This window comes from Chelonia mydas, chromosome 10 (assembly GCF_015237465.2).
Source record: "Chelonia mydas isolate rCheMyd1 chromosome 10, rCheMyd1.pri.v2, whole genome shotgun sequence".
NCBI lineage: Eukaryota > Metazoa > Chordata > Testudines > Cheloniidae > Chelonia > Chelonia mydas.
The window spans coordinates 36,554,571-36,577,199 of NC_051250.2; the positions used below are offsets into that span (position 1 = coordinate 36,554,571).

The 22,629-nt window shown below is 53.1% G+C and overlaps 1 protein-coding gene across 1 annotated transcript in view; it reads left to right on the forward strand.

Annotated features, from left to right (window-relative positions):
• NTN3 (netrin 3) overlaps window positions 1-22,629 on the forward strand; it is an 86,969-nt gene that overhangs the window by 25,050 nt on the left and 39,290 nt on the right. The window contains exon 3 of the mRNA XM_037911356.2: window positions 18,104-18,292. Coding sequence (XP_037767284.1) covers window positions 18,104-18,292 — 189 coding nt within the window. The remainder of the gene's footprint in view (window positions 1-18,103; window positions 18,293-22,629) is intronic.

A 22,629-nucleotide genomic window follows, 5' to 3' on the forward strand; every position in this document is an offset into this window, starting at 1 on the left:
CACCACCATTGGGGTCAGTCCTTTGGCAGATGGAACTGAAAAGATAGAGAAAAGAAAAGCTGGGAGGAGGAGGGAGAGAAGCGCTGGCCCTTTAAGATGTCCCTGACAAGCCCACCACACACACAAAGGCGGCTTAGCAGAGCTGCCGTGTGAAAGTTTTTCCTGTGGACTCCATCCCCTCTGCATCCCTTTCCCCTCTCAGGCTTTGTGCCCTCTGTGAAGGGCCCTGAAAGAACTCCTCCATCACACGCCTCCGAAGGGTTTAGCGGCTGAAAGCCGGATTAGCTCCTCAAGCCTTCCCCTCTGTGCCTTTCAACAATGACATCTTGCTAGCCAGCCCGAACAGATGCAGCAATTAGCACCAATTAAAGGGAGAGGGCCTGCCTGGCCATTCGCTTCACACAGCCTTGGCATTTCCTCACTGCCACCCCTGCGAATCCCCCTGCAGCCCCCGTTCTAGGGGCCCTGCACCTCTGGAGCTGGCTCCACCTTGGCGTGGGGCTAGGCTGGGCCTGAGCCTCGGTAGCTGGTCAAAGGCAGCCTAAACAGAAGGTGCTGTCATGATGGATGAAGCCAACGTGGAGGGCGTGAGTCTTGGTAGCTGGACTCCAGCCCTGATCCAGGCAGGCAGGACCAGGGGCGATCTGCAGAATGCCTTATTCCAGGACCTGTTCTGGACGACAAACCAGTGGAGTTTACAAATACATTTTTCTTAATGTTCCCATTGGGGCTGTCACCGCTTGTCTCAGCTTGCTGTCATTGCCAAAGGGCCAGATCCAGCCCTGAGGTAGCTCAGAATCTGCCCCTGGTGGGAGACTGGAATGCCCATGATGTTCTCCTTGGCTGACACCACGTGGGAGAAAGATGACATGAAATGATTTGTAATGGGGACAATTACACATTTCTGACTAGGTGAAGGCAGGCACAAGTGGGGCTCAGAAACTGTCTTTGTGGCTGCCTGGATAGGTTCTTTCCTCCTTCTGTAGCGTCACTTGCATGGCAGCAATACTGTAGCCGTGTCTCCTGTGGCCTCCACACTCAAGTCCTGAGATTCTGGAGGCAATCCTGAGAGCTGGACACCCCCTACCCCCCCTCAGGCATGCATTTCGGGCTGTGATTTCATGGGAGGTGCCAGAGTGAGACTAAGAGTTCATTTGGCCCACAGTGAAGAAGCAGAAAATGGGGAAAGCACTGAGGGATTCTTTGGGCTCCGCTGACTTTGCTGAAGTTCTGTGAGTTGAGTCCTGGCAAAGAGAAGCTCCCATTAGATTCACAGAACAATCTGGTCTCAGCTCACAGCCAGATATTTGTTATGATGATTTGCGTGTTTCCAGTCGCAGCTGAATCATAGGAATGCAGCGGTGGAAACAAACCCACAAAGAAACGTGAATTGAATGTTGTTTTTGCGGACCTCAAAAAAGACATGGGTTTGAGTTTCAGGAGGAAGCCTGGGTCGGTTCTTCTTTTGGAACTGCCTGCTGCTGTCTGTTTCAAAGCGCTGGTGTAAGGTGCCCACTTAGCAATGTTAGCTCCTGGAACCAAAGAGTCACCTGATGCCGTGTGTTGCTGGGTTGTATCATGGCAAGGTACCAGTGCAATGCTGCAGGGCAAATGCAGTTTCATAGAATCACAGAAGATTAGGATTGGAAGAGACCTCAGGAGGTCATCTAGTCCAACCCTCTGCTCAAAGCAGGACAAACACCAACTAAATCATCCCAGCCAGGGCTTTGTCAAGCTGGGCCTTAGAAACCTCTAAGGATGGAGATTTCACCATCTCCCTAAGTAACCCATTCCAGTGCCTCACCACCCTCCTAGTGAAATAGTGTTTCCCAATATCCAACCGAGACCTCCCCCACTGCAACTTGAGACCATTGCTCCTTGTTCTGTCATCTCCCACCACTGAGAACAGCCAAGCTCCATCCTCTTTGGACTCCCCCCTTCAGGTAATTGAAGGCTGCTATCAAATCCCGTCTCACTCTTCTCTTCTGCAGACTAAACAAGCCAAGTTCCCTCAGCCTCTCCTTGTAAGTCATGTGCCCCAGCCCCTGATCATTTTTGTTGCCCTGTGCTGGACTCTCTCCAATTTGTCGACATCCCTTCTGTAGTGTGGGGACCAAAACTGGATGCAATACTCCAGGTGTGGCCTCACCAATGACGAATAGAGGGGAATAATCACTTCCCTCGATCTGCTGACACTGCTCCTAGTAATACAGCCCAATGTACCGTTAGCCTTCTTGGCATCTAGGGCACGCTGCTCACTCATATCCAGCTTCTCATCCACTGTAATCTCCAGGTCCTTTTCTGCAGAACTGCTGCCTAGCCAGTGCAATATGGTGACAAGGCACGTACCGGCAGAGTCATTAAGTCCTTTGCAGCTGTGTAGGCCTCCCGGGTCGATAGCACCGCGAGCTGGGCTGCCCGTTGTTGGACAGGGGGTTTCACATTGCCCCTCAGAGTCTGCAGTGCTGGCGCTGCCGCTGGGGTGCCGGGAAGGGAGAGTGGCCCAGCACAGGTAATGTAAACCATGGCATAAAGGTGGGGTACTCGTGGTGTCACGTCATGCCACTGGGGCACAAATGGCCCCAGTATACAACACAGCCCCCTGGCGGGACATGAAAGGTCATGGGATGCTGCAGCATTAGCCCCAGGGATAGCTCCAGATGGTTTTGATGTGCTGCAAGGCCTGGCTGGCAGGAAGGAGAGCACGTGGTCACATTCAGGCCTTCCCTTGGCACTCACCATTTTGCCTCTCTCCTAACTGGAAGGAAGTTGAGAGGGTATTTCACTCTCCAAGGCTCCTTGACTTCTGTTGGGAGGAGCCAGAGGGGGACGGGCCGTGGTGCGGTAGTGCCTGCTTTTGAGCTGAGGATATTGAAATGGAAGCCACCAGCTTATTTCATGCCACTAAACAGCCATTTGCTGGTAACAAGTTTTGCCCATATTGGTCTGAGTCAGATGGGAAGGCTCCATATCTGATTGCCAATGTCCTGAGCAGCGGGTCCCTTGCGGGACAAACATTCATGGTGGTACCTTGCCCAATCATCACCTCCTGCTCCCAAAGAGGGGATGCTTATGTCAAAATGATCAACAGGAAAATAATGAACAATATTGATATTTAGCTTGCCTTCATTAGGCTTCAGAATCAAGCCCCACTTGAGATGAATGGGGGCAGATCACACCCCCTTTCAGCACTGCTGTTTCACGCTGTCTGCAGACTCTGGCAGGCAGGTCACATTCAGAGGGTTTTCTTAATTTGCAGTGATATGGGCTAGATAATTGATTTTGAAAATATAAAAGCAAAAGCTTAAATTCTGCCAAAGCCTAAGGAAACTGCAGAGAACCACTCCCACCGGGCAGCAGGTCAGTCTACTCCGACCCGAGCCACTCTGTTCATCTCTGCCACTCCTGCATGCCAGCTCAATCCATCCCCTGCCATCCAACACCCTGCCATCTTTCCAGCACATGCAGCCCAGCCCAGCCTTTGTGCAGATGTAACCCACACACTTCCTGGGTGCCGTGCTCTGCCCCGAGACGGACCACTTAGAGGGAGATTGAGTCTGCTCTATAGCCTTAGCTAACAGCCATATGGCTTTTAGCTCATGCAGTAGCGGCTCATATACTAAGCTCCAGAGACCCCAGGTTTGATCCTGCCCCCTTACGACAGGCATCTGTCAGCGTTACACAGACACTGTCCCTCTTTCCCGCAAGTGTGGACCTTGCTCAGCAGTAAGGTTTGTTAATTTCTTGTGAGAGTTGGGAAGAGAAGCTGTGAGATGGGGGCTGGGCCCAAGACTCTGCTTTGGCATGATTCAAAGAGATCTCTTGCAGATTAAAACTGTCTGCTGCGGGGGGGGGGGGAGAGATCCCTCCTTCCCTCCCTCCCTCCCACTTCCTGATGGGCATCGCCTGCCAGCCACCCACCTGGGTGGATCCCAGATGGGGGAGAATTGCCAAGAGAGAAGGAAGCCCCTCTGATAACTCTGGAGGCTGAAAGATTGCAGTCAGGTCTCTAGGCTCAAGAGACTCCCGTGGTGATCCGTTGGCTTCATTTTCATAGGCTTGGGGCTTTTCTTTTTAACAGCCCACAAGGGGGGGAGTCAAAGCGGTGTGAATGTGTGCACAGGCTCCTCCTAGTGATTGTGTTATAATAAGTGCGAATTATTCTTGCTGGGCTTTCCCTGCCCACCCCACATTTAATTGTTAGCGTGCGTAAGAGATGCAGCATTCCTCAGGCTCCTGCTCTTGGAATTAGACCTGTCATTAGGGCTTCTGCAGACACCAAGGGCTGCGTGGGGGGGATTAGCAGGACGCAGCCACTGGAAGTAATTGATCCACTCTCTGGTAATTCTTGAGCTCTTGTTCCCATTGTCGCCACCACGGCTGGAGCACTTTTCTGAATGGAGTACAGAAGGGAAACCTTGCTCCGGTGATTGGAATCCGTTCCGTTTGTAGAGGAGCAAGAGGGAAATAATAGCTGAGGGGAGCTTTGATCCCAGCACTCGCCAGGGAAATGGTAAATTCTCCTGGAAGAGCCAAGCTGGCTGGGCTGAGCTGGGAAGCCGAAGGCCTAATGAATTTGTAACATCAGTGTCTGTGAACAACTCCTGGCGTCACAAACCTTTGCCTTAGCCATCTCCTCTCTCAGCTCCATCCTGTGCCCATTTCTCTCTCTGTCCTCTCAGGGCACCTGTCTATAGGTGGGAAACTATCTCAGAAATTCAAACTGGTTTTAAAACTGGTTGGAGTCATAAAGTAAACCTGGTTCCAGGTGGCCTCGAGCCTTTACAGTGGCTTTGTCCCCCTTCAGAAAAAACAGGCCAAGCTGCCTGGAGCCTGCTCTATGTTGTCTGCAACAACTTGGAACAGAAGAACTGGGTTTAAAGCCGGTTAGAATTTTTGAAGCAATTTTCCCAATGTGGAGGCTCACAGCTGCCTCCATCACCGCAGCAGCGAAGCTGTTGGAGACCCTCCACGAGAGAGCAGCATTAAGCCAGGCACATCAGCAGACAGGCATTATGAGAGCTGGGTCGGCAGCTTATCCAAATAGCAGGCAAGCCTGGTGTGAGCAGGCTTTCTTCCCTAGCTCTGGCTGAGCCAGCCGAGGAACTGCCTTTCCTGCAGCGTTCTTTCCTGCAGGGCTGTAACGATGTTTTGGGCCAGCCCCAGTCACATGCCTCCAGCATGCTCAGTACCTAATCCTGCTAGGGATCAGAGAGATGCTCACCTGGACTCCAGGAATGCAGGGCAATGGAACGACACTGGTGAGCAAGGGCTCGGGTCAGTTCCTCTCTGACGGGGAGCGTCTCTCTCTTCCCTAGCAGGATTAGGTACTGAGCGTGCTGGAGGCATGAGGGGCTCCGGCCTGTGACTGGGGCTGGCCCAAAACATCCTTACAGCCTCAGAAGGTTAATGAGCCTCTCAGTCACTCCTTCGGCCCCTTTGCAAGCCTCGTTTCAGAGGATGCAAGATGGTTGCCCCGGGTGGGGCAAGGAAACACAATCAGCATAGTGAGGATTTGCCTCTAGTCTGGTGCGCCAAAAGAAGCTTTGTGTCTGGGGCTCCTTCAGTTGGGTCAGACTTCCCCGGAGCTGGGGAAAACCCTCAGTCTCATTCTCTGGTTCCTCCACATCTTCACAGAATAAGTTATTGCAGGACTGAGAGCATGAGAACTGCCCTCCCCCCAAATTCTTGATGGATCCCTGTCTGTGCACCCTTCCTCAGGTCCAGTTAGGATGCTGCACAGTGGACCTGGCTTCCCTTCCAACCTCTGCTACTGACTTTGGGCAAAGTCACAGTACCTCTCTCTGTGCTTCAGTTTACTTATCTCTACAGTGGGGATCGTGACACTGCCCTCCTTTGTAAAGTGCTTGGAGCTCTGTGGCATAAATTCCCTAGAAAAGTATTATGGGGGTTTTATTTCACAGGCCTGCGCTTGTTGCAATTGCTAGACGGCCTGAGGTCGTGGCTCCAGCCCCAGGCCGTGCTGAATGTTGCTGGCCATGTCTGGGAGGTAGCACAACAAGGCCTGGCTCATAGCCTGAAGCCCCTGCCTCCTCTCCTCTGCCCTGGAAGATAAATCCTACCTGGCCAGAGGAGGGAGCACAGCCAGACAATGACAGGGGACCCAAGTCGGGGGGCCGCCTGTATTGTATGCAGCTCTCCAGCCAGGCTGGACTCCATCATCACCTGAGCGAGTGATCCCTCTACCCATCCCGGAGGATTAGTAGTAGCAAGAGGTCTCAGAAAATCTGGGAGAAGGCAGAGGCGGCTGCTGCCCACTCCATCTCCAGAGCTGCTGTAGCACAGAGAACAAGCTCCCTGGAGGCTGGGATGGAGAGTGGGATGAGGGAGAAATGCCAAGAGCGTCTAGCTCTAATGTTCGGCCTTATATGTTAGTCGCCATGTCTCTCTCTGCTCTCTGGCCTGGGTCGTGACTGCTGCTGACGGCTGCGAGGGGATGCTCTGGGAAAGGCTCAGGTCAGTTAAAAGAGCCCCCTTTGAGGTCTGTGCTGGGCCTGTCCATGTGACTGGAGATGACTGGGATCCAGGTGGTGGCAAGGAAGCAGGACTGAATGCAAGGGGAGGCTGAGTTTACCTGTGGAGCAGGGGCGGCCCCACCCCTTCTGACAGGAAGGAGGAGCCATGCTGTTTTGGAAAGGACAGTAGCCACCGGCATAGGCCAAATGCAAATGACTGTGGTGCAGCATGTAGCACCACCAAGAGCTGCTCAGGTGGAGCTCAGCAGAGGGAGCTGGTTACCAGCCAGCGGGGCACTGGCTAACGATGGCTGAACCTCAGACTGTTGGCACTGAGCCTCCACAAGCTCAGCTGCTTTTCCAACCTCTTGCTCCTGCCAAACAGGGTTGAAAAATCTCCGAGAAGCAGCTTTCCTTGGGGGATTCTGACAGCGGGTTTGGTCCCCGTTGTTCCCAAAGTCACACAAAATTGGAAGAGCAGGGAAAAATGAGCCGGGCTTTGCCGAACCTCAGGGATTCTGTGTGAATTTAGAGAGGTTTGTGTCAGTTCTTCTGGCGTGCTTGTATACAAACCTGCAGGGGACTGCAAGAATAGCTGGAGTGCTCGCATGAGACCAATGTAAGCGGCATAGTGCTCTCAGCCATGGCGGTAGACTTTTCTTCATAAGGCACAATGTATTTCTTTACGGTGGGAGGTGAAGGGGGTGTTTGGGTCTAGATTCCCCCTCCCACAGGCTAGCAGTAGCAACCGTGCCTTGCAAGCATCCCGGCTGGGCAATCCTCCAGCAAAAGCAGGGGCGTAGTTCGAATCCATTGTGGGTTTGGCAGGACTGGCCATTCTAGGGTTTCGCTGAGACTGTTCCGTTAAATAATTATTCCCAGTGAATTCCCAGACTCAGGGAGCTCTCTCTCCTCTGCTCGCCAGCCTGGACTCCATCATCACCTGAGCGAGGGATCCCTCTACCCATCCCTCGCCAGCGTGAGCTCCATCATTCCCCGAGTGAGGGATCCCTCTACCCATTCCCCGTCAGCCTGGGCTCTGTCATCCCCTGTGCGAGGGATCATTTTACCCATCCCTCGCCAGCCTAGGCTCCATCCTCCCCTGAATGAGGTATCCCTCTACCCATCTCACACAAGCCTGGGCTGCATTGTCCTCTGAGTGAGGGATCCCTCTACCCATTCCTCGCCAGCCTGGGCTCCATCATCCCCTGAACGAGGGATCATAAGAACATAAGAATGGCCATATTGGGTCAGACCAAAGGTTCATCCAGCCCAGTATCCTGTCTACCGACAGTGGCCAATACCAGGTGCCCCAGAGGGAGTGAACCTAACAGGTAGTGATCTAGTGATCTCTCTCCTGCCATCCATCTCCACCCTCTGACAAACAGAGGCTAGGGACACCATTCCTTACCCATCCTGGCTAATAGCCATTAATGGACTTAACCTCCATGAATTTATCTAGTTCTCTTTTAAACCCTGTTATAGTCCTAGCCTTCACAACCTCCTCAGGCAAGGAGTTCCACAGGTTGACTGTGCGCTGTGTGAAGAAGAACTTCCTTTTATTTGTTTTAAACCTACTGCCCATTAATTTCATTTGGTGGCCCCCAGTTCTTATATTATGGGAACAAGTAAATAACTTTTTCTTATTCACTTTCTCCGCACCACTCATGATTTTATATACCTCTATCATATCCCCCCTTAGTCTCCTCTTTTCCAAGCCGAAAAGTCCTAGTCTCTTTAATCTCTCCTCATATGGGACCCGTTCCAAACCCCTAATCATTTTAGTTGCCCTTCTCTGAACCTTTTCTAGTGTCAGTATATCTTTTTTGAGATAAGGAGACTACATCTGTATGCAGTCTTCAAGCTGTGGGCGTACCATGGATTTATATAAGGGCAATAAGATATTCTCTGTCTTATTCTCTGTCCCTTTCTTAATGATTCCTAACATCCTGTTTGCTTTTTTGACGGGTGCTGCACACTGCGTGGATGTCTTCAGAGAACTATCCACAATGACTCTAAGATCTCTTTCATGATTAATTGTAGCCAAATTAGCCCCCATCATATTGTATGTATAGTTGGGGTTATTTATTCCAATGTGCATTACTTTAGATTTATCCACATTAAATTTCATTTGCCATTTTGTTGCCCAACCACTTAGTTTTGTGAGATCTTTTTGAAGTTGTTCACAGTCTGCTTTGGTCTTAACTATCTTGAGCAGTTTAGTATCATCTGCAAACTTTGCCACCTTACTGTTTACCCCTTTCTCCAGATCATTTATGAATAGGTTGAATAGGATTGGTCCTAGGACTGACCCTTGGGGAACACCACTAGTTACCCCTCTCCATTCTGAACATTTACCATTTATTCCTACCCATTGTTCCCTGTCTTTTAACCAGTTCTCAGTCCGTGAAAGGATCTTCCCTCTTATCCCATGACAACTTAATTTATGTAAGAGCCTTTGGTGAGGGACCTTGTCAAAGGCTTTCTGGAAATCTAAGTATACTATGTGCACTGGATCCCCCTTGTCCACGTTTGTTGACCCCTTCAAAGAACTCTAATAGATTAGTAAGACATGATCTCCCTTTATAGAAACCATGTTGACTTTTGCACAACAATTTATGTTCTTCTATGTGTCTGACAATTTTATTCTTTACTATTGTTTCAACTAATTTGCCCAGTACTGACATTAAATCCCTCTACCCATCCCTCGCCATCCTAGGCTCCATCATCCCCTGAGCGAGGGATCTCTCTACCCATCTCTCGCCAGCCTGGACTCCATCATCCCATGAATCAGGGATCCCTCTACCCATCCCTCGCCAGCCAGGGCTCCATCATCCCCTGAGTGAAGGATCCCTCAACCCATCCCTCGCCAGCCTGGGCTCCATCATCCTCTGGGTGAGGGATCCCTCTACGAATCCCTCATCAGCGTGGGCGCCATCATCCCCTGAGCGAGGGATCCCTCTACACGTCCCTCACCAGCCTGCGTTCCACAACCCCTGAGCGAGGGATCCCTCTACCCATCTCTCGCCAGCCTGGACTCCATCATCCCATGAATCAGGGATCCCTCTACCCATCCCTCACCAGCCAGGGCTCCATCATCCCCTGAGTGAGGGATCCCTCTACCCATCTCTCGCCAGCCTCGGTTCCATCATCCCCTGAGCGAAGGATCCCTCTACCCATCCCTCACCAGCCTAGGCTCCATCATCCCCTGAGCGAGGGATCCCTCTACCCATCCCTCGCCAGCCTGGGCTCCATCATCCCCTGAGCGAGGGATCCCTCTACCCATCCCTCGCCAGCCTAGGTTTCATCATCCCCTGAACGAGGGATCCCTCTACCCATCCCTCACCAGCCTGGGTCCCACATCCCCTGAGCGAGGGATCCCTCTACCCATCCCTCACCAGCCTGGACTCCATCATCCCGTGAGTCAGGGATCTCTCTACCCATCCGTCACCAGCCCGGGTTCCATCATCCCCTGAGTGAGGGATCCCTCTACTCATCCCTCACCAGCCTGGGCTCCATCATCCCCGAGCGAGGGAGCCCTCTACCCATCCCTCGCCAGCCTGGGCTCCATCATCCTCTGGGTGAGGGATCCCTCTACGAATCCCTCATCAGCGTGGGCGCCATCATCCCCTGAGCGAGGGATCCCTCTACACATCCCTCACCAGCCTGGGTTCCACAACCCCTGAGCGAGGGATCCCTCTACCCATCCCTCACCAGCCTGGTTTCCACATCCCCTGAGCGAGGGATCCCTCTACCCATCTCTTGCCAGCCTGGACTCCATCATCGCATGAATCAGGGATCCCTCTACCCATCCCTCACCAGCCAGGGCTCCATCATCCCCTGAGTGAGGGATCCCTCTACCCATCTCTCGCCAGCCTCGGTTCCATCATCCCCTGAGCGAAGGATCCCTCTACCCATCCCTCACCAGCCTAGGCTCCATCATCCCCTGAGCGAGGGATCCCTCTACCCATCCCTCACCAGCCTGGACTCCATCATCCCCTGAGTGAGGGATCCCTGTACCCATCCCTCGCCAGCCTGGGCTCCATCATCCCCTGAGCGAGGGATCCCTCTACCCATCCCTCGCCAGCCTAGGTTTCATCATCCCCTGAACGAGGGATCCCTCTACCCATCCCTCACCAGCCTGGGTCCCACATCCCCTGAGCGAGGGATTCCTCTACCCATCCCTCACCAGCCTGGACTCCATCATCCCGTGAGTCAGGGATCTCTCTACCCATCCATCACCAGCCCGGGTTCCATCATCCCCTGAGTGAGGGATCCCTCTACTCATCCCTCGCCAGCCTGGGCTCCATCATCCCCTGAGCGAGGGATCCCTCTACCCATTCCTCGCCAGCCTGGGTTCCATCATCCCCTGAGTGAGGGATCCCTCTACCCATCCCTCGCCAGCCTGGGCTCCATCATCCCCTGAGCGAGGGAGCCCTCTACCCATCCCTCGCCAGCCTGGGCTCCATCATCCCCTGAGCGAGGGAGCCCTCTACCCATCCCTCGCCAGCCTGGGCTCCAACATCCTCTCTTCTTGCCCAGTTGTCCCCAGTGTCGGCTGCACAACCAGAAACACTTCACCTCCCACCCTTGTTGTTTGTGCTCACTTGTTGTCAGTCTGTACTGGAAGGAGAAGGCATCTCCTCGGGGAGAGCAGGAGGTGGCTGCTGTTAGTGATTGTCTCCCTGGGACTGCCCGGGCTACATTCCCTGCCATGGCACAGGGAGCAGCAGAGTGTTGGTGCAAAGGAGCTTCCAGCTAGATCAGGGCAGGCTAAAGTGTCCCCAAGACACTTGAAAGGGGGACAGAAGGTTGCCCCATTGCAGAGGGTTTAAGTTGAATTAGGCTATTATTGCAAATGAGTTGATCATGGGATTGTTTATTTTATCCTGTGATTGTTTAATGGGGCGTACTGTCTAAGGAAGGAAGCAAGGCACCATGTAATTAGCTCCAAACTGTGCAATTAAATTCTTATTAATACCCAAACAGCAGGGAAGGTTCAAGCCTTTAATTAGTGATTAATGTGAGACAGACAGCGAGCTGCACCAGCCCAGCTCTCAGTCACAGCACACGTCCCAGGGAAGCTTGTTTGCTTAGCACTAGAAGATGTGGATGGCTGGGCCTGAGAACGGGAGGAGCGCGCTTTGCAAGCTTTGCCCACTCCTCTCTTCCCCAGTTGGATCCGTGCACCCCTGGCTAATGAGGCATTCCTGTCTCTTAGCACAACCACCGTCCTGTGGAACTTGGGTTCTCCAGATGAACCGCATGCCACCTTCAAACCTGGCCTCCCAAGCTGGATTTCCACTGGTCTCTAGGGGCCAGATTTATAACGCTGTTTAGGCGCCTATCTGTATCTTTAGGCACCTAAATACCTTTATGAATGTGGCCCTCTGCGCCTTGTCCTCGCCAGACACTCTTCCCTAGAATTTCGCACTGTGGCTAGCAGCTGTGCAACTCCACCAGCAGCATCAGAGGTTGAGGGAATAGAGTAGCCAAGGTGCTGGGCTGGCAGCTGCTCCCCATGGGTGAGATTATCAGGTGCTCCTCATTGGTCTATCTCAGCTCCCACTGATGCTACAGGGCGTTTTCCCAGTGATGCTGTGGGAAGAGCTCCAGGCCAGCACTGTAACCCCACTTCGTGTCACCTAATCCTGCGTGGTTCAAATACTCTTGCCCTGACTTCACTCGCTCTCCCAGGATTGCTACCATCGAAGCTGCACCAGTGGCGAAGTGGTGGGGGACGAAGGGATGGAAGTAGAACGTTACCGTCTCTTTGTTCTAAGAGTACAAGCCAGTCATTTCCTGGGGGAGGAGTACCCTGGACAGATTCCAGGCCTATGGCACAGCCCAGGGAGCAGCTCTCCCCAAAGAACCCCTCCCAGGTGCCACAGGAGATCCAGCGCAAGCCAGCAGGACAGGCCTGTGGGAGTCTGTTGGTCCTGAGCACTGGTAGTTGGGTTCAGTAAAGTCAATGGTTCTTTCCATTGCTATTGACACCCCTGGTTCCCAGCACTCTGCATGGGACCTCTCGGGATTGAGGCCGTGTCAGAAATGGGCTCAGGAGCTCGTGCAGGGCTAGGACTTGGCCAGTGGGATGCAGTTGGGGTGACAATCCGATCACTTGCTGGGCTACCTGGGCTGCTCCCCGGTACTTTTTTCTCCCTCCTTTGCAACAGGCCCCTCGCCAGTTACTCTCTCACTTATTAAACTGGAGGCAGAGAGCGAAATGGGACAAGACTGGCCAATTATTTACTTGACCTTTCCCCTCGTCTGTGCCACACTTCCACCCCAGCCCAGCCCCCATCCGCCTCCAGGGGAATACAGCAATGGGGCTTCCTTTTGCGAGGAGCAAGGTGGAAGTGGGGCACTTGCACTTGGCATTGCTGAACCAGCTGTAGCCCCACCACAGCTCAGATTTATAGGGTGAGCAACCGGCAGCGTGGTGGGAGCTGCCCTTGGTTCGTAGCTGTAATGGTGAGCAGCGTCTCTAGCCCTCCATCACCGCCTGGGTTGGGTGGTTGTGATGTCCTGTCCCTGCAAGGTCATACAAGGCCTGAAACCCTGCTCGGCCAGCGGTGGCAGAGCGTCAGTGCAGACGATGCCGCATCAGGAAGCAATGGTGGGCTATGCGGTCTCCCAGTTAAGCTGAAGATGGGGGGCAGCATTGCAGCTGCTCCCTGATTTCGGCTGGTCATCGCATGTGATGGGAGCCTCCTCCCAGAGCGTTCCTGGCTGGTTTGTTATGTTCACAAACCCTGTTGTGAGGACATGTGGATGGCACGAGGGGATGGGTTGCTTGTTCAACAGCAGTGCTGGACCTCAGCCTGAGTCAGATGTTCAGTTCAGAGAAGCCTCCAGAGCCTTCAAAGCCCAGTTCTCCTTTCATACTGATTTGCCACCGCTGCAACTTGCTGACTTCCACAGCTTCCCTCCCATTTACTGGCTTGACCCAAAACTCCTTGCAGTCAATGAGAGGCCTCCTGCTGACTGCAACGGGCTTTGGATCAGGCCTGGACAACGGTGGGCGGGAGGAAGAGAAGAATCAGGCCCTTCTGAGGCTGAAGAATCAGGACCTGCACCTGTAGCCCCTGGGTGCAGTCTCATTAATGTTAATGGATTTCCTCCCCGCTTGCCAGAAACTGGGAGGTGCTGTGCACCCTCCTAACACCTATTGCTTAACTAGCTCTGTCCAGCCACAGAGCTCAGAGCACTTGGCAAAGGAGGCAAGGATCAATGTCCCTATTTCTCAGACAAGATGCTGGGACTCACTGAGCAGCTGAGCCAGAAAAGAAGCAAGGTTTGCTGAGCCCCAGTGCAGTGCCCTGTCTGCTAGGCCACAGGCCTAACCCTAGTCACCCTTGCCTCCAAGTGAGTTGGGAGCACTCAGTGCCCCGCAGAATCAAGACCGGTGTGGAAGTGCTGGAGGAAGGAGCCCTCACGTGGGACTAAGCCCCTGAGAGCCTCTTTCTCTTGAGAGTCCCATTAGGTTGGAATGCTATAAGAACAGCTTTGTTCCCTCTTCTGCCACTTCTCTCCTGGTCCCGGCCGGAAGGTGGAAATGCAAAAGCCCAGCAGATGCACAAAGGAAAAATCACAGCAGTATCCCCCACTCGCGTGGTGTCATCACAAAGCTCACCATTTTTGATGCTTTTCTTAAAGCTGCAGCTCCTGACGTCATGTGCTTATGTGAGAATCTCAGTTTTGGTTTAAAACAAAAGTAAGTTTCTGTCCCTCATGGTTGTGGAGCAAATATGAGCTCTCATGGCTCAAAACCAAAGAGGCAACTAAAAGGAACCCAAAAGGTAGGATTTTTAAACCAATCTCATGATTTTTGGGGGTGCTGACTTGTGATTTTTTAACATTTGGGATTGGCAAATACTGCAACCGGGGGCAGAAAAATGTCGCTGAGCTTTTTCCCACCTCCAGAAAGGCTCTTGGTGTACAGAGGTCTGGTTTGGGGAGAAGGCACAGGGTGGTTCGGAACCCCATTTCCCACCCCTACCATTCAACAGTGTCTCCCCACCTCTGAGGCTGGGCCTGAAAGCAGCAGACAGGGGAGAGGGGCCTTGACAATAGGCAGCAGGCAGCAGGCAGCTGTTTGACCTTGAGGAGTTAACCCTCCCCAGCTTTCTTCTGTCGGCTTCTGCAAAGGGTTGAAGCTGGGAGCTGATGGGGAGGGGGCTGGGAGAGGAAATTTCACACAATGACAAGCAGGCCCAGCAGTTAAATCTTGGGCTGACATGTTAATGAATTTCACAGTATGCCTGGAAAAACTCTCACCCAGCCTCAAGTTCCCAGAGAAGCGGGGGAGGGAGAGGGCGCTGGGCTTCGCCGAAGGAAATCTTGTTCCCATTATCTTTTTGCGAGAGTGTTAAACAGGAACTGGCAGCGCTTTTTCCTTTTTATCTCACACACGTGGATTTGGAATTCCCCCCCCCCTCCCCTTTGGGTTCCTGCGGCTAATAAAAAATAAAGGGTATGTGTGTGGTGTGGGGGGGAGATCTGAAATAAAACGAGTTTAGCAGCTCTCTCCTCTGCTGCTTCTGGCTAGCAGATTGGAGACCAGGCCCTTCCTCTCCACCACAGCACCCTGGCCACAGCTGGCACTGTTCATGCTCCCTAATGGGCCTGGCACTGCACAACAACAGAAGGAGCTTTGCCGTTCCACCCCACAACCCAGTGCAAAGCGGGTGGTCCTTTTAAAGGGCCAGAGTGGGGGCTGTTGGGGAAGAGGGCTGTGGGGACAGGCCAGGAAGCAACAAACATAACTCTCCTTGCACCTCAGGGGCCCAATCCTGCCCCCATGACAGTAATAGCACAACCTCTATTGCCTTTAATAGGGCAGAGCCTAAGAGAGTGGGGTGCTTCCGTGGCTTTTTTTCACATAAAAGGATCTTCTGGACTTGCGGTGACACAGATCTGGTAGCCTGGCGAGGATGGTGTGTGCAGCCCAGAATGAATCCCACCCTGCCTGTACCCCCGGGAGAGGCAGGGGGGAAGGCTTACAGCTCATGGCCACGGGGCAGATAGGCTGGTCAGAAAGGTGGGGCATGCCTCCCAAAGTGAAAGCTACCAGGCAAGGCTGCGGTTAGGCAGTAAAACCTGGTCTCCATTCTCTGACACTGACATGGCCTTGGGTAAGTCACTTGGGAGTTAGGAGCCTAAATACCTTTGACGCTCTGGGCTTTAGCCTCTCCGTGCCACAGTTTCCTCATCTCTAAAATGGGGATAATAATAATGACCTCCTGGGGAGTTATGAGTCTCAAGTAATCAGCAAGGAGTACCTAGCAATACAGGCCTGTGTGTAGCCCTCTGTAACAGGCAGGTTGGAGCCACGAGCCATGTGAGCAGGGGGCGCACAGGTGGCATGGCAAGTGGCTCAGTGCCAGGGCCCGGTTCTCCCAATCTGTCCCAGAAGCATACTGTGTGCTGCCACTGGGGGGCTGGGTGCGAAGCAGATTCAACCTTATGTTCCGGGGTAGCTCTGTGCCAGGGGCAGCTGCCATCTGTTGGCAGCAAGGGGGGAGATGCCATGGCAGCAGGATGGCAGGTTCCCAGCTGGCCTTTCCGCTGGGTGTCTCATTCTAACCATCCACTTTGCACTTGTCTATGATTTATGGCAGAACTGGCCTCCCACTTTCCTCTTCCACATGCCCCACGTCCTCAGCAGCGACCTCCCCAGCACCCAGCTCAACGGGGCACAGAGGATATTACACATCTGGAGAACACATGGAGGCAAGCTGCTCGTTCCCCTTCCCCGTCTCCTCAGCCATCCTGCCAGCAGCGAAGCCATGAGCCAGTCGATGGGCAATGAGACAATCACGGCTCCTCGGAGGGAACTACACTAGACAACAGGCGCTGGGCAGCTGTCTTCTTCTGAACCCTCCTCCCCTCTGCCTGCTGCATGGTCCTTTGTCTGCCAGCACCACCCTGCCCTCCCCTAGCTCCTCAGAGGCCCTCTGGGTTGATTGTTTACTCCTCCCCTCTCCCCTCTCTCCTTCCCCCCTCCCCCCGCAGTGGAGACAAGTTCCTGTGGGGAGCCTGTTTATTGGGTGCGATAAAGGTCGGCACCTGCTCCTTCCACCCCATGGAGGGGACCTGGGCGAGATCTGGCAGCCGCCGGGGAGGGGTTCCTCCCTCTCTCTTCTCTCTGGCTTCAAACTCCATTAGCCCAGGTTCTGCGCCTCATTGGAGAAAGGCGTGTGGGGGGGTGTGAAGGGTGAGGGGAGGCTGGGAAGAGTTAGCCTGGTATGGGGCACTGGAGGTTTTGAGATTTTGGCTGGATCTCCATGGTGGTGGTTGTTATTTGAATTGTGGTAACACCCTGGAGCCCTAGTTTGGACCAGCCTCCCTTGTACTAGGCACTGAACGAACACAGGACACAAAGACAGTCCCTGCCTTGTATAAGAATACACCAAACTCTCAGAGGAAAGTCTAAGGCAGTCTAGACTGGTGTAGCCTGCAGTGCCTCCTGCCGCTCAGCATGAGTGTTGCACCAACCTAGATGCCCTCCTGGCTCCCTGAGACCTCCTCTGTCCTTAGCCTCAGATCTTGATCCTGCTCCGGCTGAAGTTCATGGCAAAGCTCCCAATGACATTTGTGGTGCACACAGAGTCGCTCCCTCACCCCATACCACCCAGTGTGCCGCTTCCCTTCTCTTTTCCCCTCACTTCTGCGCTTGGCCCACTGTGCCTAAGCAAGTCTCAGCCGATGGAGCTCAGATACGCTGGATGGAAGACCTGGAGCAACAAAAACAACTAAGGGGAGGGTAGATGAATATCTGGATACTCCCGGCTGTAAATTACACCTCCTGATTTCTAGGTGTGTAAATTACATTGATTTAGACTCCCTGACACTGTGGTGAGTGGGTGTACAGGGAGTCTGCACGTGACTTACAACACCTTACCTGCAATCCCCTCTGAGTGTGGGTCTGTTCTCTGCAGCGATGGGCCAAAGCCAAAGGTTCAGCACCTCTCTCAGGTTTACAAAATGGGAGGGAGGTCTCATGAGAACAGGCTTTTTCATGGGATTTCTGGCTTCTCCAGCTTCTGTTCACAGCTGTGGCCTGCAAAGGCACAGACAAGAGCAAAAGGAAAAATAGCATGCGAGTGCGAGTGAACTAGCAGAAGTTTCCGAATGTTTTCTTTCCAAGTTAGGGGTGAAGGCTCAGGTTGATTTGATCTGAACTAGTTGTCCCAACCTTACTCACTGATCTGTAGCCAATCAACCTCCTACCATTCTGCTCCTGCCTGCACTGCACACGCAGAATGCCTAGGAGGTGCAGTAGCCGTGCTTTGGGATCTTTGGCCCATTCAGTCCTTGACCTCTCAGCTAACATTGACCCCACTTACCTCGCTGGGGGATTGCACCATCTGAGTACAAGAGCTTGAATTGGGCCTCCCTTTCGAGGCGTCTATGGACGTTGTGTGTTGGGTGGCTCACTCTGACCTCCTCTGGCTTAGTGCCTTGAGTTGAAATTTTGCTAGTGGCTCTGAGTCTGCATCCTGGCCAGGACAATCCTCTGAGTGGGTGTGGCCCTGGGGTTGGAGGCTCCGTGAGGGGACTCTTCTCTGGTCCCTGAGCCCTTTTTTCACCTGCTCATCCTCTTCTCCCCCCTCCTCCTGCAGCCTGCAACTGTAACCTGCATGCCCGGCGCTGCCGCTTCAATATGGAGCTGTACAAACTCTCAGGCAGGAAGAGCGGAGGTGTCTGCCTCAACTGTCGCCACAACACAGCCGGCCGGCACTGCCATTACTGCAAAGAGGGGTTCTACCGGGACATGAGCAAATCCATCACCGACCGCAAGGCCTGCAAAGGTAAGGGGAGCTGTCAGCAAGGGGGATCCGCCCCCTTCGGCCTTCCTCTCCCCCTAGACCCCATCTCCCAGCCCTTTCCTCCTCTGTTGGCTGCACCATTGCCCTCTCTAAGGGGGCACACCTACTTTTCTCTACTTAATTCCTTCTGAATGCAGCTGTTTGTCCTATATAGCCCCGTAAGTCCTGCTGCCCCTGCCAGGTTCTAAACTCCACTCACCAGGGCAGTCATCTCCCTCTGGCTGCAGGCTGAGGCCCCTGCTGCTTTCCCAGTGAGCTGATGGAGCATGAGGGAGAGCAGAAGGGAGACAAATAACAGGTTGGGCTTGTCTTCCTCCCACAGAGAATCCCAGCATTTCACTGATGGGAGTGTGTGAGTTTCAGCTGCCCAGGCAATAAGGATGGAATCCATCTGTCCATCAGCTTAGTCTGTCTTTCTGATGTCTAATGCACCCATCCTTCATCTCGAAGAGGCGATGCATAGACAGACATAGATATCTAAAGCCTTGTCTATATTAGAAAACATGCACCAAGGTAACTAAATTCATTTAATATTGATCTAGTTACACCAGGGCAAACCGCTAATGTAGACGCACTTAAAAGGATGGAAATTACTTTCAACCTGATTTAGATTAATGCGGTCAATTATTACATTGGTTTGAATACAACTGGAACTGATTTGGGTGTGTCTATTGTAGGGGGTTGCACTGGTGTAACTAGATCCACTTTAGTTCCCCTGGTGCAAGTTTTCTAATGTAGATTGACTTCTAGGACCTGGTGCTTGAGGGGGGCTGTGCCCCACAGCTCCTGTTAACTGCCATTGGAGTGCTCAGCACCACTGAAAATTGGATCAGATCTGCACTGGATTCTGCCCACTGTTGGACCTATCCTCCCCCTGGTTTTTGCTCTGCCTTAGGCAGAGCCCAACAGCCAGCTGTTCTCATTCAACCCCCCCTCACAGCACATGTCCTCTGTGATGCAGCATGACCACAGTCTCCCCAAGGAAAGGAGCGCTTCAGATAACAGAGCGAGTGACAGTTGGCATCACCTAGGCCATCGCTGGGAAAGCTATTTACCTGGGATGAAATACTGCCCCCTCTGATGTCAACACAAGTTTGGCCATTGACTTCAATGGAGCCAGGATTTCTCCCCTGGACTGTGTCTAATGGAGACTGTCAGTTTCTTCAAGAAGGGAGTGGGGCTGCCTTGCTGGCATCAAGAAGACATCTTATCTGCACAAGCCGGAGAGGCTGCTGGGAACACACAGGCCTTGTCTTGTCTTTCTTTTCTACTCTGGAACACTCTTCCACCCACCACAGTGTGAGACAGTGGCCAGTATGCACTTGGCAGCTGGCTTTAGGGATCTCTCAGCTTCCTGTCATGCTGGTGGGAGCCTTTCCATTGGCTTGTTTGGGGCTGGGTTGGGCCCAGGGAACGGGTGGGTAAAATAAGTCTCTCTTTACCTCAACAAGTTTGTGCACCAATCTAGAACCAACCTCTCCTTCCCCCTGACAAGAACGGAGCCTTTTTGAGGTCTGAGAAAACAGGCCGCTCATTATGGTTCATATTGGTCCTCTGCCACCCTCCTTACGGGTTCTGGAAGCAGACATGCCCAGATACAGAGCCACAAACCAGGCTGGTCGCTCAGGATCTCAAGCCTGGTTTCCCATATGCAAGAGGTGCAGCATATTTAGAAAAGCTTTGGATAGGCATCGAAGCCAGCACAGCTCCAGCGATCTGAGGTTCACCCTACACAAACTAGTAGTTCCCAGGCTGGAGAGAGGGAGCTGAGAGAAGCCAGTTCACCACCTCAAAGGACTCTAGTCTGGGAGGTTGGGAGCTTCTCTTCTTCTCCAACCTTGATGCCTGTGTCAGACTGTGGTGGGTGACCATCCATACTGGGAGGGACTTCAGTCCTGACCCAGTCACATGGTGGGAGCATGCTGATGGGCCAGGCAGCCTTAGAGAGGGAATACAGTGGATCGTTTTTCTTGTGGGTGTTGCAGAGTCGAAGGAGTGCCAGACCACAAAATGTTGCTTTTATGTAGGCCTTACATATAAACAGTGACTGCTAAAGATTTTGGGGAGGAGGGGGCAGTTTTGCAGCAGTAGAATAGGTTTAGAACGTTGACATTTGGCCCCTGTTCTTTGGCAGATTAGAACAATTTGAAGGTAGGGAGCTAAGCATGTTGCTTTGTGCTGGGCAAATTGGTAGCCTCTTCATCAGCCCTAGAGTGTGACGTACACAAATCCCACCCCGCCTTCGGGGAGTGGCGCGAATGCGGATGCGAAGAGGAGAGAAAAGTCCCCGTTTTAACAAGCGTCTCATAAAGTGAAAAGCAGCAGTGGCAGAAAGCGCAATTGAGTCTGGCGCTGGCACAGACAGCTGAGACCTGCCTTGCAGCCAGGGCATTAGGAACTGAGAACAAATCGTTTTTAATAAGTGGAGCCTCTGAGTTGGCAGGCCCCCCGTGCATGTGTGCCTCACCTCGGCAACCAGCCCTCCCGTGGCTGGGGGATTTTACATTTGCTTCAGATACCATTGGCCTTTCGGTGACTCGGCTTGGAAATGCTCCTCCCCCCCCCACCCCCCCCAGCTCTATGTGGGAGCCAAGTGGGGTGTGGTTTATGTCGAGCACCTTGTGCCAGAAGGGAGCTGAGTGTCCTACTGTGGCAATGGGAGGGAACGTGGCTCGTTGGAGCAGGAGCAGTGCTCCAGTGGCTTGTGGTGCACCCCCACCCTGTGATGCTGCCAAGGGGAAATTTTCTTCCTCTGGGAGTACTGCAAGGGACAGAGAGCTCTGCAGAACAGCTGGGTGGCTAACCCTGGTCTGATGCTCCCAGGCCATCAATGCCCTGCTATCCCAAGAGATGTGGTGTTGCCCAAGCCGGCTGCAGAATCAGGCTGTAGCTCTGAATCCAAGCATGGGGCTGAAGGTGCAGGAGACTTGTCACTCTTTGCATCCGATAAAGTGAGCTGTAGCTCACGAAAGCTTATGCTCTAATAAATTTGTTAGTCTCTAAGGTGCCACAAGTCCTCCTTTTCTTTCTTTGGGGATGGGTCTCAGTACCCACTTGGGATGACACCTTTTGTAAAATGGGAACCCCTATGTCGGCTTTGGGGGGGATGGGATATATCCCCTTCTATTGTGCCATTCTCCATTTCCCTCCTCCATCTGAGGGCCTTAGGGAAGAGGGGATGGTTAGATCTCTGCTTTATGGGCCTTGGCTCCGTGCTGCTCCCCTTCTGCCAACCCCTCTTTATATGGGTGGGGCAAGGGTCAGTCTTGGCTTGGCACATGCTAACAGCAGTTGCATCTGATGGAGAGACTTGGGATGGAGCAGTGAGGGATGCAAAGGAGGAAAATGTTATCGGCAGAAAAGAAAGAGGAGGAATAAGGGAGGAGGGCAACGTGGACTATCTGGAAGCTGCACATTTCCAACCTCTATACATACAGCCAGTGTCACATGCCAGGGCCCTGCTGCCAGAGGTCACCCCCTGTGATGGGTGTGTGCATAGGATATACATGCCAGGGCACTGGTGCAGGATTCAAAGGCTGGTACTGTGAGTGGTAATGCCCGCGTCTGGATCTTGCTGCATGAGAGCTGGAATGAAAGGGAGCCAGTGTCTCTTCCTCACAGATTTTCATTCCAGTGTCTCCAGTTTCGGGATCTATACCCAGGTTGCATTGTCACTGTGGGAGCATTCTTGCCATCTCCAGACACTGCTCATCCTGCCTCTGGGCTTGCTGCCCTGTTGGTCAGGCCATATGGTTTCCCAGGAAACAGCTCTGAGTGCAAAGTATTCCCTAAAATATTGCAACCCAGCACAAATGCAGAAGGGCAGGCAGCAGACTTGTCAGCCTGTGGTTTCTCCAAAAAGCCCTGAGTCATTTCCTCTGGGGGGTAGGGAGGGGATCTGCAGGAACTGTTGCTGCAACGCAATCTCCCCGGCTCCCTCTGCCACTATTTTCTCCCCCTCCTCTCTCTCACACACCCGCCCTGTGAAAGTTTTGGTGGTGGCAGTTTGCTGAGGCAGTGCTTTATTCCTGCCTTTGTTTTATCTCTTTACACACCTGCCCTTGATCTGCTCAGTCAGTACCCATGCCACTGCTGCTATGCTTCTGACCAGCTCCAGCCAATGCTGTGTGTGACTCCCACGGTGGCCCACGTTTTGCTGGTTGGCTGTTCAGTTCTGCAGAGGCTAGAAAGCGATGCCCTCAGCCTGCCAAGCCCTCCAGAATGTGGCTTCAAGCTCTCTCTCTCTCTCTCTGCCTGGCTTCTTCAGGCTTCTCTTGCCAGTACAGCAGCTCCCCATGCATGGAGGAGCCGTTGTATCA